Source organism: Corvus cornix, chromosome 10 (assembly GCF_000738735.6).
Source record: "Corvus cornix cornix isolate S_Up_H32 chromosome 10, ASM73873v5, whole genome shotgun sequence".
Taxonomy (NCBI): Eukaryota; Metazoa; Chordata; class Aves; order Passeriformes; family Corvidae; genus Corvus; species Corvus cornix.
The window spans coordinates 5653630-5670171 of record NC_046340.1 but is presented as its reverse complement, the minus strand read 5'-3'; the positions used below and the strand labels follow the sequence as shown (position 1 = coordinate 5670171).

At 47.6% G+C, this 16542-nt stretch overlaps 1 protein-coding gene across 3 annotated transcripts in view; it reads right to left on the bottom strand.

Annotated features, from left to right (window-relative positions):
- The window catches only part of NTRK3 (neurotrophic receptor tyrosine kinase 3), a 219922-nt gene that overhangs the window by 150261 nt on the left and 53119 nt on the right, over nt 1–16542 (bottom strand). For all 3 annotated transcript variants that reach the window (XM_010391033.4, XM_039557355.1, XM_010391035.3), the window contains 5 exons: nt 15275–15343; nt 7859–8016; nt 5455–5597; nt 4754–4895; nt 2324–2620 (listed from right to left, as the gene is read on the bottom strand). In XM_010391033.4, the coding sequence (XP_010389335.2) occupies nt 2324–2620; nt 4754–4895; nt 5455–5597; nt 7859–8016; nt 15275–15343 (809 nt within the window). The remainder of the gene's footprint in view (nt 1–2323; nt 2621–4753; nt 4896–5454; nt 5598–7858; nt 8017–15274; nt 15344–16542) is intronic.

Below are 16542 nucleotides of genomic sequence, written 5' to 3'. Positions count from 1 at the left end.
AAATTTTTTCTTCCCTATTAAGGCAGAGTCTAGTCATAAAATTCTTGCTGCTTCTACATTTTCCCCTTTCCATTTTTCTCTGCTGGACTAAGCAAATTCAACAAATCCACAAAAAGGGTATTTTTCATTAAACCCTATTTTTCCAAGCATAAAAAATAGCCAAGAAATTTCAGCCAACTTGAGTTCTGTGAGAAGTTCCCAAAGAACTGAGCACTCATCACAGGTACATTAACCTTTGTGGATTAAATGAGGAGTTGGTAACCTGTGGCAGAGATCCCAATGACAACATGCAACGAGATCTGTCCTGGGAGCCACTGCCCTGCAGCACCAGAGAGAAGGTGAATATGGCATGGAGCTTACATCCCCCAGATCCCAGCTTCTAACAGCACTTTGCTCCTCTCAGCCTGGAAAGCAGAGTGGGGCCTTTTACCAATGAGAGGTTTTTGACCAGAGGGTTCTAAAATACATGGTCATAGGTCCTTTTCTACACTGACAGAAACTCTTCCAGGCACTATTCATTAATTAATTAAGACTAATAATCTCACCCTGGGTAGTGACAGCAAGGCCCTTGCACATGTGAATTGCTGTAAGCAACGAGGGGCTTGAATGAGCCACACGGGGAAACCTTCAAAGTGTGGCATTTTCTGAAGGAATCTGCCTTCAAATGGGAAATTATAAACGTCAGCTGCAGTGAATGTATATGTCAGCTGTGGTAGTGGACGAAGCAACAAGCTTCAAGGAAAGTAAATTACATCCTGCACTGGGCTGACAGGGTCTGCCAGGGTGAGGAATGGCTTGGGACTTTGGATCAGAAGAAATAAAGGAAATGGGTCAGTTCCTGCTGAGAGATGGTTCAGGGTCAGTAAGCGCCCCACACCAACAGCACACACAAGGCATGGGTGGAGATGCATTCACAAGGGCAGTATTTTACATATATTCACACAACCCCATTCTCCCAGAGCCTCTAACACAGGACGCTCTTCAAACATCAGTGTGCTTTTCCACTCCACAGCATGGCTCAGATCCATTTCCAAAATCAGCTCTCCAGAACAGCATATCTGCCTCCCTTTCCTGGAGGTCCAGCACCTCCTTAGGAGATGGGGAAATTGAGTCACAAGGGTGGGACCTGATAGAGCTGAGACTGCAAACCTGTGCACCTCTCCTCACCCACCTACACTTAATAAGCCCTTCTGCCCTGACAGAAGGAAACATAAATAGGTCAGATAGTCAAACAGGGCAGCATCCTTGAAGTCAGAACACAAATTTTCCACTCCCATCCGTATCAGCTCATTTGTTCAATTGTCAGATCTTCAAGGCAGAGATTTGGGTTTGCATTTATGATATTTGACCTGCGGGAAAACTCTGTGTACATATATGGTGTGATATAAATAATAAATGAGAGTACCCTTGGTATTTTGCTATATTTAGCAAATGCCCTATTTTGCTGGATTTTCTTGGGCTGTAGGGGCCAATTTAGAGCTGCCACTTTCTCATGGCATCATTCCTGAAGGCAGCACAGATCTTAACTCCATGATGGCCAGCGTGGTGTTACACTGTCAGGGAACAGACCGAGATGCTCCTATAGAGCAGACAGGCCACCACAAAAGTCTCTATGGCACTTCCCAGAGATGGATCTTCATGTCCTCAAATGCTTTTTTTTTTTTTGCACTTAAGCTGTGAATCACCGGGGAGTACAACAGGGAATTCCAAGCAATCAGTTAAGAAATCCCAGCAAACTGATGCAAAGTGACTAATTGAGCTGTCGCATCTTTTGTAGCCCTGTCATCCTGGAATTGCACATATTGCATTCGGAAAGAAAACAATCCTGACATGTCTGCATCCAGCTTTAATCTTTTCACAAATGCAAGCTAGAAGTAGAAAAAAACAAAGGGACAGGCTGCATCACTTCAAAGGCTTTTCCTTTCTATAGCTTATAACTATCACACAGCAGAACACTTTCTCTCGAAAACCTCAGCCACCTCTTTGAGGCACCCAGAAGGATGGCCAAACTTACATCCTAGTCCCACTGAAATTCCTAAAGATCTGTAAAATAAATAAATAAATACACTGCAGAATATGCTACAAAATAAAATTATCTAAAGCAGTTAGCACCTCTCCCAGCATTAAAGAGTTCATATGACACCAAAGTACACTTGTGTAGGAAAATCACACTGGTCAGAAGAAGAGGCTGACAGGGGTCACCTCTTCCAACCTGATGCTCAGACAAAGCTGACTTGGGTTGTCAAGGCAAGGATTACTGGCAGGGCTATAGTAAGACCTTCAGATTGCAAGGAGCCCTGGTGAGATAAACTGAATATCCTACCTGGAAAAGGCTTTTCAAGGAAGTGTCCTTTGATAGTTTGGTTGGCTGAGCCCAGCTGGTTGGTGGCCACAATCGTGTAGTTGCCATTGTTGTAGTGAGTGGGTTTGTTGAAGAGCAGGCAACCCTCAGACACTTCCCCTTGTTGGTAAAACTCCATGTGGATGATCTCTGTCTCCCGGAGGACCTGGCCGTTGTGCAGCCAGTGAAGGGTGGGAGCTGGGTTCCCATGCACTGCAAATGCAATGCAGTGCTCCATGTGTAGCACCGGCTCCTCCAGAGTAAGGATGCGAGGGGGATCTAGCAGAGAGAAACATGGCAGGCTCACAGCAACCTCCACCCAACGTCACGACTCTGTGCACCACAGAAACTAAGAGCATTGAAAACCTCCAAAATCACTTGTTCCTTCTACTCTTCCCATGGATGTCTGTAAAGGAGCAGTGTTGCCACAAGAACCCCTCCACCCTCCCTGGAAGGAGGATCTGAGCCATGGCCAGGCCTCTTGGCCTTCCAAACAGGGGTATAAAGACAGGGATGGGAATTTCACCAGCCCAGAAACAATTAAGCTTGGACTGTCCTGTCCACACACCTACTGCTGCTCTCCTTGCCCCAAGGGATCCTGGGGAGGCCGCCTGTCCCCGTTAAGGAGGACGCGGTGATGTAGCACTGTTACATTACACATGTGCAAGGTGCCCGTGGGAGCTTTCCAGTCTCACCAAGCAATTCTGGATTGCATAGCTGTGGAAGCAAACATCCCTCAGAGACTGTCTCTCCTTGGGGGCTTTGACTGCCTGAATATCCCAAAGGAGTTCTCACTCGCCGAACAGCCTCCAGGAATGTTTTAATTAAAGGGAGTAGAGTGGGAGAGGGATAAGAAAAGCAGAAACTCCACCTGCAATTTATTGTATATGCATCGTCTTCCCCTTGGGACATCCCAAGAATTCAAATGTTGCTCTGCTATAGCTTCTGAAACCCCATTTACAACGCCTACACCTAAGGTCCCAAACCCCAAGGCTGGCAAGGTCTGAACTAGAAGAACAAGTGTTGTGCAAAGATATGTGACACAAAGATGTATGTCTTCCCTAAAACTCTCCTTTTCCTGCTACCATCCAGCTGCAAAGATAATCCATTGGGCATCCACAAGGAAGAAAACTAACATACCAACTTTGACCCAGCTTTTGAAAAAAGACAGTGAATTTTGCAGGCAGTGAAGGTGATAGAAGAGAAGAAGGTGCAGAGCTGGTTGGAGCTCAGCAAAATTCTCTCAGCAGCACCCCATCTACCCTAAACCACACGGTCGCATCCCAGCCACCCTCCTTCGTGCACAAGCCCAGATCCGCATGTGGCTTGTTCATATCTTCCTGGCATGGGGGTTTCAAAACAGGCAGCCACCTACACGCACAAACCCAGATCTTTTCAGTGTGAAATTACAGCCTGAGTGATGGCTCTGTACAACAAGAGTCAGGGTAGCAGAAACTGTCGGCAGCTCAGAGGATTTCACGGGTGAAAACAGGCATGGACATAGCGCTGTTTAAGGTGTGGAGGAACAGATGCTAAAACACCGTGCAAAAAGCACCCGTCTGCTGACCAGTCAGCTCTGAGCTGGCCTGAACTTTAATTACCTCCATCCTTCAATCCCTCAATAGCACTTATTGGAAGGAAGATGAAAGTAGTAAAGCATCACACAGCGTGCATAGGTTCACCAAGAGCAGCCAGAATCCCACAAGGGTCTCCCCTACATATGGCAAGGTTGGGGGTGGGGGACAGATTTTCAGACTACAGAGTAAGGGCAAATATTACAGACACAGCAAAATATAGCAAATCTCAGCTGCTTGAGACCATAAAGCTGTGTAAACTTCCTCTTAAGGTCAGGGTTTTGTTATATTAGAAAGCACAAAGAAAGTTGAGCTACTTGGAGATAAAAGTGAGCAGTTCAAATCTGACACGTGCACATTTACATGACATTTGCGGTTTAACTTTGTAGGATCTGACCTGAGAGGAAGCACTAACATCCCTGAAATCAGGGGCAAGTTTTAAACTTTAGCAAGGGTGTCATTGAACCTCTCGCATAGCGTAAAGGCAAGAAACTTTGTGTTTGTAAACAGATTTTTAGTCCCTCTATGGCTTTCCCTTAGTCTGTTGAGTCTTCCTAGAGAGGGGCAAGAAATGCCCATTACCACCACGGTGGCACTGCTGTTCCTTCCCTGCTCTCGTGCCCATTTCTGGATTAATAGAAGCATCGGGAAAGCAAAATTACTGACACTTGAGAGAGAGCTGTGTGAGGATCCACCTCCAGCTCACTGTGCTCAGCTCCTCCTAATCCTCACCCACAAAACCAGTATGGCACAGGTAGCAAGTGGCTGTGCATTCAAACAGCTCCCAGGGCAGCCCCTCCAGGCTCTGTATGGACAAGGTGTCTCCACTGGTACTTACAGTAGACAGTGAGCAGCACACTGGCATTGCTCATCCCCACCACGTTCTCAGCAATGCAGGTAAGCAGGAATCCATTGTCCTCACTGGTGACATTCACCAAGGTCAAATTGATGGCATGAACATTGGTCCAGTTGAGGTTGGTCTAAAAATCCCAGAGAAAAATACACACAGAAATCAGTATCTGGTGGCTCCTTTCCTCCCCACTACCACCCCCAGAAAAGGAGGATCACAGTTTCCATGTGAGAAGGTCTCCAAAATCCAAGAACAACTGGGATCTGGATAGAGGGAGGTATTTCCTCACCTGATTAAACACACCTCATCTTATAAGAGGAAATACTGGGAAGGGGAGAGCCATGGCATTGTAGCACTGATTCATATGGCTAGCCTCTAGAAAATCTTACTTAGCTGCTACTTAGGTATGGCAAACAGGCAGTTTTAGTACAGTTTCATCAGAGGACACATGGGTTAATTCAATCAGGGAGCACTGAGCTCTGAAGCTCTCTCATCTTCACTTTCCAGCCATACAGAGGAAAGGTTTTGTTCCCTTCTGGGAGTCCCCAGCTTCTCATGTGGATAGAGCAAGGCTTCAGCTTTCCTTTGGATACAATGATTTCTCTTCTCTCATACCTGCATGCACGGACCTGGGGAACTCCCAGCAGCTGCTTTGGGCACAGGCAGCACTGAGGTGCTGCAGCCCCTACCTGGTGGGTGTTGATGGAGTGGAGTTCAGCCACTGTCCAGTCCACGTCCGGCAGCGGCGATCCTGAGCCATTGCAGGTGATGACGGCGTTCTCCCCTTCCCGCACCGTCAGGTTCACGTGGCTCACACTGATCTCAGGAAGGTCTAGAGGAGCCAAAAAAATCCGCTCAGGTGTGGGGCAGCATTTGCTACAATCAGCCACAGGACATGTGAGGACCCAGAACTCACCAAGCTGTTTCTCAAATTAGCCCCCAGCACCCCAAGATAAGTAGCATGAGGCAACAGCATGGCCTTGCCCTACCGAGAAAAGGAGGGGTGTCGGAGACAGAGGAACATGTAGACACTGGAGATGTGCCAGCTGAGCAGACCCTCCCATCGTCTTTGAATCCAAAAGTTGCTGTCCAGTTCTGGCCACCCTCTCTCACAACCCCCATCCCCATCTCTCTACTCCCACAGAAGCTGCTCATGAGGGCAGTCACCTGGAACAGGAAAACTGTGTGTCCTGGGAGAGGATCCAAGGCCTCCCCACCTCCAGGGACAAGGCACAGAGTGCTCAGCATTCCAGGTGAAGAAAGTGTCCCTCTAATATATAACAATCAAGAAAAGATGACCAAGGATGTGTCCTCACATTAACTGCAGCTCTCCTAACAGAAGGTGCCCTTGTTCTTCCTCGGTGGTAGCAGAGGGATTCACTGATTTATGGTGGCTCTGATCTACACCACTCTTACATGGTGCCACAGGCACCAGATATCCTTGCAACGCGAAACAAGACAGTGCTGGTTGCAAGAGGGCCAAATAGTCTCCTTGAATAGGGGAGGTTTTCAGAGGCAAACTGAGTAAGCAGGGCAGCAGGTACTGACCAGTGGTCCTATCCCATCACAGGGCAGCAGCATCCATCATGCCAAGGCAAAGTCATGGCTGGTGACACACACACACACTTTCAAGGCCATCAGGGAGTGGCACCAGGAAGGAAGCAGCATTGTACTCATTGGGGGGATGCCAGAAGAGAGAAGGCAGCAGTCAAGACCTGGCAAAGCTGCATAGGTGGCAGGAATAGCTGAGAGGGAAATGGGAAGGACATGTATGGTCTTCTCCAGGCTGAGCTGGTATCAAACATGGCCACACCAAGCCATGCCTGCCCTCCACACCAAAGGAAAAAGGCAAATGTGGTGTCTTTAGAGCATCCCTGGAGTCTTAATGCTTGAGCAGAAAGACTCCTCTGGAGGAAAGCAGACCACTGCGGCTCCCTGCCCCTCCTCCAGGAGGTTTCACGTTCAGAAGAGGTGCTCACCCTGCACACCAGCACATTTTTGCTCCAAAGTCAGCACCCTGCTGTCCCCTGCAGTCTAATGCCACCATTGATGGAGCCATCTCTCCTCCTATCCCTGATCCCTAAGGAATTTTTTTTGTCTAATCCTTGCAGCTTATTCATCCCATGTGGGGCGGAAATTAAGCACTCTCAAATCTTTTTAGTTCATCTACATGAAGGCACACTTTGGCCAATTTCCAAAGCTTAAAGGGACAGGGTGAACTTGGAAAAAAAAAAAAAGGCAACAAAACAACAAAAAACCCAAGTCATGCAAATCCAAACGTGCATGCTGTTTGTCTACTACTGCTACAAATAACAAACCCAAATCCCTAGTACAGAGGATGATTATAAAAAAAAAAAATAAATCTAGTTTTTCTCCTTTTTTCAGCCTGCGAGTTTGACAGCTGCTTGTGTACAGACAGTTTAATTGCTCTGTAGAAGGTACATCTCTTTTTCCTTAGTCTGCAAGGGATGCTTTCCAGTAATAGCAACAGCAGAGCAAAACCTGACACCAAACAGGCAGCTGATGTGTGAACAAGGTGAAGGAAAAAGGGATAACTATTGAACACGCCTCACGTTGCTCCTGGGGCCGCTGGACTCTTTTAAACATCAGCAGGAAATAGAAAGAGATATAAAGTCACTTCTGGCTCTTCCCTACAGATATGGGATTTCAATTGAAAAATAAAACAAAAGAAAATGAATCGAGGCGTGTATTTCCTAAGAGTAATTACAAAAGATACAGCGGCAGTGTCTTTTAACAATATGCTGCTTCTAGGATTCGTTAGGCACGGGAAGGTCTACATGAAACAGCTCTTTTCAAGACATCACACAGACTCACTACAGACACTTTGTCAAGCAGCAGCATTGCAGTGAAGAAAATGCCCCAAATCACTCAATATCTTTCATACACACATTAATAGCAGCTTCACATTTACCCAGATATTCTATTTTTAATCTACAAACTATCCTAACCGGCTTCAATCTTCTTCTCAACCACGTGGTGGGATCCTGCTACATCAGATTCCCAAGATAGCTGAACCTGAGGTGCTGGATTGCACAGGGATCCCTCCCTCATGTCCAGCCCTGGGATCCTTACCACACTGGGTGATGTTCATCTCCTTCAAAGTGATAATGACTGCATCCATGGTCATGCAGTAGAGATCCTGGTACTGCAGGTTTGCCTCGCCCTTCTCCTGCCAGAGCTGGATCCAGCGGATGTCACAGCTGCAGTTAAAAAGGTTCCTCTCTAGTCTCCTGCAGGCAGAGAGAGGTGAGAGAGGATGGTGGGATGGGGAAGGATGAGCAGAGCTGTCACCTGGCTCTGGAATCCCCAAGGAGAACAGCCACCATATAAGTGTAAGAGCTAAAGTAGAATCTTCTCCGTGTTATTCACATGGGGTCTTCTGGCACTTATTATCCCTGTCTTTTCCACAGTCACACATCCATGCATTCAGTCTCCTTCGTGAGTGCACACAAGGTTTTACATCTCCCAGGGCAGCACACAGATGCATTCAATGTCTCTCACCACAAGATCTGCACTCCTGTGGCTTGGTCCCACTGTCACCCAGACACTCAGAAGAGTCACCCCTCAGCAAATGAAAAGGCAGCTCTCTACTGCCCTAAAATATTGATCCACATCTTCAAATCCCACTTCAGTAGTGGTCCTAGACTCTGCTGGACAAAGCACAATTCAAGTCCCCACAAGCACTCAGAAAGCCGGCAGCTCTTCTCCCACGTTCCTTGTACGGACACAGGCTCCTGGTGACCCAGAACACAAGCTAATGTGCAGGGGAACATGCATTTTAATCAAATCAATCAGCACTGTACTGAGACCCTGCTGACCTGACCAGGAGAAATGGAGAAAAGCACTGCCTTTAATGTACTTCATTTAAACCACACTTACACGTAGTTTATATACCAGGAATGTTTATTATAATTGATTTTCCAACCTATTAACCATTTCATTTACATTTTTAAAGCTCTGCAGGTCTCTGTGGACATGCAAGAAGGGCAAGTCCCAGCAGTAAGAAGCCCAGTGCTCATCCAGGACTGAGTTACCAAATCTGGTTGCAATGATAATTTTAGCAAAACTAGGAGATAGAGCCTGAACAAACAAAATCTCTCCCCACACAACTGTAAAGCAAAGGAAGTTGTGATCAGCAGAGCCAGCAGTGCCAAAGGTGAGCTCAGTTGCCCCAAAGCAGAAGGGGATCTCCAAAGGTCAAACCATTGCTGCACATGATATCTAGATCCCCCATCATACAGGGGCGAGCTTTTTCCCTGCTCTGTTCCACTTGTTACTACAAAAATCCATGCTTGCTTTCACAAAATTAATTTCACCGACTAACAGGATTTGGAAACAACCTTCCAAACATCCACAGCTGCTGTTTTGTCAATACAGTGCTGTAAAAGGAGGAGGTGAAGGGGTCTTCTGGTAGTACCCAGGGTTGCTAAACCTGAACCCTAATGATGCCACTTTGCATTTTCAAATACGTCAAGATGTCATCTGACCTTTTTTTTGTAGGGCAAACACTGAGTTAAACTTCACTCTGTGGCTTTTCATTAGTTCATTTCTTTCCCACCAAAAGCACATAAACCTCTGTGACACAGGTACAAGGCTCAGACAAGCAACTCAAAGGCCAAAGCACTAAATTTAACAGACCAGAGCAGATTAGCGCAGTGATTTGGTGGGATTTGAGTGATGAGACATTCCCTGCGTGCTCTGACAGGTACTGCCAGGGCTTTGCACAGGCTTTACATCCTCCTCTACACGACCATGAATCTATTTTCTTCTCAGGAGCCTCCCAGGATCACTGATACCAGCAGAACATGGGATGGCATGTGGGTAAGAGCCACGGCAGATCAGGTAACTGGGGATGTACCCTGGGACCTGGCGGGGAGCTGGGGGAGCTCAGATGCAATGGGGGAGGAATTCTGCTCTGCTGCAAATATCCTCACAAAACGAGGCTGCTGGGAGAGCTGCTGTCCTAGCACTTAAGGGCAGCTCTGTAAGTAATAGACAGCAGCTTTCCCGGCCCATTGCTAATTCATGAAGGGCCATGAATAATACAGGAGCCACGGGCTTCAAGGCAGAACGTCCCCCAACCTGCCCCAACACCAGCGATGCAGCTCGCTCTCATCGAGACCCCCCAGAGGGGCTTTTGCACAATTTAACTCCCATCACAGGCTGGATGTGCTGAGTGCCACGGACAGCTGGCACACACTGCGGGTAGAAGGGACACAGATGTGTGCACCCCTTGTCCCTAACATGCATTGCAAGAGCATTCCTGACACGTGTAAAATACCCTCTCCTCCTTGCTCGGTGCCAGCCTTGCCATGCCAGCTGGCTCTCCAGAGAGGTGCATAGGGAATTCCACACTCACACAGCTCTAAACCCACACAAAAACCGGGACCTCCAATTCTCTCCTCAGACCCCTCCCCTTGCAGGAACCAGTAGGAGCTACAGCTCCTTCCAGCTCTTCCTCTCACATTTCTGTATCACACCTCCACTTCCTGTGGACATAAATGCACCTTCTCTCCCCTGCAAGAAGGAGAAGCACCTTGGGGACCAGAGGGTGCCCTTTGGACAAAACACACTTTTGGACCAGAGGACACTGCCATGCACTGCAGAGCATGGGTGCAGCAGCACCCCAGGGAGAATTAAGGCAAGGGGCTCTTTGTGGGACATATCCAGCAGAACTTACTCCTGAAAAGAACAAACAAACCCAAAGTGCATTTTTTGTATGCAGGCTGGAATTGTTGCCAAAGCATCACTTGGCTGCAGGCGCTCAGGAGCTCTGCACACGCCCACACCTTCTTCAGCCCTCCTTAAAAGTGAAAGCACCTGTGAGAAATAGCAAATATCACAGCTGCAAAAGAACTGGGCTCTCTGCACAAGCAGAGCTGCTCTGTGACTCAAAGAGTTCATCCAAAAAGGGACTGAACCTGCACATGAGCCAGAGCCATCCACCAGCACCATAAGCAGAGAGTGATGGTAGGGTGTATTCAGGGCACATCCCCTTCCCAGACAGGCACACTATGTTGGGGAAAGAGGAAATTTGTGACAATCGTGCCATGAGCTGTCATTTGATGGGACCCATTGTGTTGGTTTAACAAAAACATGGTGCATGGAGGTGGAGACACCCATCAAAACTGAAACCCTAGAGCCCTGCAAGCATCAAGCCAATTCTCCAGCAAAAGTGATGCTGTTGGTGCCTGGTTGAGCCCAGCTTTGCTCCCTTCAGAGAGCTGTACCCACTGTCTCCCAAAACTGCCTGGACAGCCCTCACCAGGGTGGACCAGTGTGGGAGACAGATGGCATTAACAATTTGGTATGTTCTGGAACAGACAGGGACCTCACACACACACAAGCAGCTTTTTTTTCTAGACTAGCAGCTAAATGAGACACGTGCCCTGTCCCATGCCTCCCCACTCATCAGCTAAAGCAAAGCTGTCTGCAGCTAAAACCTCTCAGAGGGCAGCCGAGATCCTTGCCACACTTCTCCTGTCTGTTTCAATTCACATAAAACTCCTGACAAGGTTTCATATTCCTGCAATTAAAACGCTCTTCCTACCTTGTGACTGAGGCCACTTCCCTAAGCTTGAGAACCAAAGAGCACTCAGCAGAGATAGAAAAAAATCTGATTTTGTTCCTATTAATTTCCCAGAACCAAGGTTTCTCTTGGTGGTCCAACCAGAACTGTTATTTCCAAATCCCTGACAGAAAGGGATGGGATAGAAAGGGATGGGACAGGGAGCGCTGTGCAGTGTCTGACAGCTGGCTCAGCTAATGCAGAGAGCAGGCAAGTACCCACTGTCTGGCCACAGCTCTATTACTGGGACTGCTGGCGGTGATAAGTTTCAAAGCTGGAGGCACAGACCATGTTAAGTTGGACTCATAACATTAACAGAGATGCTGCTGTGCCCCATCCCCTCCAAAGCCTCTTGCTGTAGCATTGCAGGAATGTACTGCAGGGCAGCTTGGCAAGGACTGATGGTATTAGAAATGCTGATGGGTTGGGCAGAGCAGCAAGATGTTCAGGACTACAAGGTTTTATACAACCAAAGGTGTAATTGGATCCAGAGTCTTAGGTTTTTCCGGGAAGGAATTTCTTGAAATGTCAGCCCTAAGCTCTCTGAGGACATGACAAAGGAAGCCAAGGACATGACAGAGGAAACCAGCTGTGACTTCTGGATAAGAAAGGCTCTAAGTCCAATGTTTATGAGCTGTTGCATGTGTCAGATGCTTCCCTGCACACACTCAGCTTCAGACTTAGGAGAGTTGTGCGCTCATTAGCCTGAGCCCTGCTGGTCAAGGTCAGCCCATGCTATGGGATTTAGGGCTGGAGTTACTGGAAACTATTCCAAGCCTTGTTTCTGGCCAGAACGAGCAAGAGATAATATTCTCTGGACGTGCGCCTCATTTTTGCCATCCTTTCTTCAGTGAGTCAGCAGGAGAAAATCTCAACTCTGTCGAACAAGAGATTCTTCTTTATAGCAATACCACGTTCATGAGGCTGCGATGCCTTGGATGCAGCCAAGCAGCAATTTCAAGCCCCAAGTTGCCATCCACCTGCCCAGTAGTCTTCTGATCTTTCCTCCTCGTTGTTCACTGTGAGTGGCTTTGTCAGGTCTCGTGTTCCCTGGCAATCTCCATGTCACAACCAGTTGTAGTTCCTCTCCTCCCAACACTCTCCTGGGGACAATCTTCCCATCGCTTCCCTCACCACAAGCTCCACTGCTCCGAGCTGCCTCGTTGTCAGTCACAGTTTTGGCTTGGATGACTACCCTCCCTCCGGATCCATGATTTCCTGATAGCACAGGGGCACTGGAATTCAGTATAAGGCATCACTGGTGGGCCTCTGCACCCACTTGTCCTACCATCCCTCCACACAGACCTAACCCTCTGGAGAAGAGTGGACTACATATCCCTGGATTCTTCCGGCCTCTCCACTGCTGTGTACAAATGCTGCTGCTCAGCCTGCCTTCTTCACACTTTGCTGTCTCTGCATCAGTCTCTGCTGCTCACCACTTTCTCCCTTTCCAGAGAGTTTTGGCGCAATTTCAAGTCCTTGGCTGATGTCAATCTGCAACTCCCTTTCTAGCTTTCACCAGTGTTTCACACTTGCTTTATGTGGGCCATGTATTCCATCTCCTTCCCAGGTTCTGGAAGCCTCCTTGGAGCTCAGTGTGCCAAAAAACTGTCTCTTACTCACCCATCCTCTGCATTTCTAAAAAAAAAAAAAAAATACAGTATTTCCCACTTTTGGGGATCCATTAGTAATTTCTTCCCATCTTGGAGATCTGCTCTTCCTCACCAACAGGTCCCATCCTTCTAGCAGTCAGGACCACAACCACCCCACAGTAGGTAACATGTCTTTACCTTAATTCCCAACATCTTTATGTGAATGATTATTCAGAGCCAATAGCTCTGGCTACACCTGTGTACTGCCTTCTTTCCAACAAATCCAAAGTTCATCAGGACAGTTTCATGGCCCCAGGAAGGACACTGCAGGCACATCCCCCTACCCCTTAAAAACTGACATCCCAGTGGGTACAAGATAAAATACCCCTCTGCTGTCATGTTTGGGGACCAGCATCAGCACATTATTCTGGTAACCCCCTCCTAGCTGTGCTCATGTGGATGGAGGGTCCTTAGTAACAAGGAACTCAGAGAGGAACATTTGTCAGGAAGCACCTAAAGCAATTCCTTAGGAAAAGTGAACTTGGCCAGGCTCTTACTCCAGCCCAGCCAACAGCAAGGCAGCCCCCGTGGGCAGGCACATTTGTAGGTCTAAATTGCTCACTGGAGCTGGTGCCAGAGGTTGGTTTGCCAAGACCCCTTTCACAGCTTGGAGCAGGAGAGGTTCAGCTGAGGCTCCTGCCACACACGATGCCAAAGCTGCCCATGTGAGGCCGTGGAAAACACACACCACATCAGTACTGCTTTCCCACCCCACCATGACTTCCTACCAACCAGCCCTGTGATCTCCCACACTTCTTTGTGCATTACTTCTTTCATTCATTGGGGTTTGTTATCCCCAAGAAAACTGCTCTGAGCACAGCTCCAACTGGAGCCAGGTAATTCAGCTCAGTCCCACTTGCCATACTGCAGAGTGCTGGCCCCAAGTGACTCTGCTGACACCATCCAAAGCCACCCTGAGCACACCAGCTCCCTGCCAGGAGCATCATATCAGAACACAGATGTATTCATCAGGTGAAGTACCCTTTGCTGCCCAACAGCAGCTTCTCAATTCCCTTTGTGCCTGGTATTGGTCTTTTGAGCCCGGCTGGAGCTGGCAGACCTGGGATGTGCCTGAAGAAACAAAATATGACCAAATGAAGCAAAAGCACATAAAACCAAGCCCCTTTGGAAGTATTCCCATTAATCTGCAGGCTCACCATTACCCCAGGCCCTGGGAGTGCCTCCAGCTCAGGACTGCAGCCCCATTTGCTCCTCCACTCTTGGGTCTCTCTTGGGTAACAACCATCAATCTGAGTTTTGCCAGACAGTGCAATGACAATAAGTAAAGGTCTAAGAATACAAATGACTCATGCTATTAAAATTGAAACCCGAGCCAGGCTTGAAAAATATTTAGAGCTGTAATCAGCAAGGAGACAAATTCTGAATTCAGCATTTTAACTCTGCAAGCCAAATTTCCCCATCAGAAGGGCGTTTCTCCATTTTCTAATATCACTATTAGTATTTTTCATTTAACAATTTGACAGAAATAAAATACACTGCAGTAACACTGGTGATAACACACTTACTCCCACTTGAAAGACTGTCTTTATTCTTTCATAAGTCACTTCTAGCTTACAGCTCTATTGATCATCGTGAGGATGAATGGAGCTTCCCAGGATCCTCTGGGACAAATCCTACATATATATTTTTTTATACCCACCAAACAACTATTTCTAAAATTCAACAAAACAGGTCATCAGGGCAATGCTCCATTGATTTCGTGTCCACTTATTCTTCAAGCATGATGCTGAATGCTCTATCAATAATTCAGCAGGCTGAAGGCCACCAGTGCCCCAGGAGATATAACTATCTCATCATCTCCCACATCAGAGCTGGAAGGTGCCTCTGTTGCTACAGAGAAAGGGAATCATCGGCCTAAATGCAGGGGTGTCTTGTAAAGCATGTGTACCAACTAAAGAAAAGCAGTTATCCCTACCCTGCAACAGATGAGAGCAAGTGTTTGAAGACATTCACTCAAAAATCTGGCCTAGTAAGTATTTCTAATGTGCTTGCAGAGTTAGTCAACCATTTACTACTCCAAGCATGACTTGTTCATCATCCCGACATTAATTAGGCAGCTGCTGTGAAGTTAAAAGAGAAGCAGTTCTGCTCTGGTACTCCCATACCCAGGAAAGCCTCCCAAGGATGTTGCTGCCCACTGGAGTTTTAGGTAATTATTTGCGGGCTTCAAAATAGCTCTATCTGGAAATCGTTCCTCCTCTCAGCCTCCTGTCTTTTCCCAGGAGATACCCCCAGGGTGGGACTTACAGTTCAAAGAGTCGCAGTGTCTGGAAGAGTTGCCATGACAGAGTGGTGAGCCGGTTCCCAGAGAGGTCTCTGAAAATTAAGGGGGAAAAAAGAAGAAAGAAGTCACTGTAAATAATTCTTCCTGCACACGGCCCTACCACCTCCACAGAGCTCATCATCCTCCTTGATGGGGAGGCTGTCAAGCAGTTTAGAACTCAAGTCCAGATTTCATAATGGGAGAGTCTAATGAGGACAAACCCAAATGAACCCTTTCTCATCTTTTTTTTTTTTTTTTTAAGGGGAAAAATGATTTATATCCTGCTGCAATGTTAAGGAAAAAAAAAATAAATCCAATGTCTGACTCTTGCCCGTGAATCTGGAGCTCAACCAACCATAAGCAAAAAGAACAAGTCTAATTTCAGAACTTGAACAAAAAATTAAGCACAAACCTCACGTTAAAAATAGTAACAGCCAGGTTCAAATGACAGCACGATGATTACCCAAGGTGTTCTCATATGATCTGCAGTAGCTCTGCGTTCCAGGTGTCCCGGAATGGCTGTGTGCTGCTGCACCCAGGGGTACCACTGCTACAGCAGCCAAAAGCTCCCCATCCCTCTCTCCATCTGCCCAAACTTGCAAAAACATAAATCTCATCCACCTGGGAAAGCTTTGCAACCCAGCAGATATCTTCTCTTTAGCTGAAAGCCAGAGAGGATGAAAGAATGTAAAAGGAACTGAATTAATAAAAACAAGAGGAAGAAATGTGTCTGGAGTAGGGTGAGCAGAAGGAGAAAAGCCCCTGGTATCTAACAGCACAAAAAGATGGCAGTGATACACATTCTGTCCCAGCCAGCCTTCCCAGGGACACCTGGCCAGCCTGAGAGCCACCAATCGAGTGACCAGCCCATGGGGTGAGTGAGCAGAGGAATGGGTGATCACAAGCTCTGGGAGAGCCCCAAATGCTCACAGAACACCTCCAGAACACACAGGAGGTGCAGCCTCGCATCCCTCACTGAATCCATCCCTGCTGTGAGCCGCAGGCAGGCAGGGCAGCCCAGCTTGAGGCTGAGGATACCCCTCTGCCTCAGCCTGGCCCACAGGGAAGATCGATGAAGGGCCAGAGGCATGAATCATCTGAAGTTCATTCAACTCTGGGCTGGCCAGAGAGGAGGTATGACCCAAGGCAGCCCAGCTGTGCAGGGCTCAGCCCCCAGTCCCTGTTTGATTTGCAAATAAGTGCTAAAATTAACCCTGAATGGCTCCTGCTGGCACAGGTCTGATGCACGAGG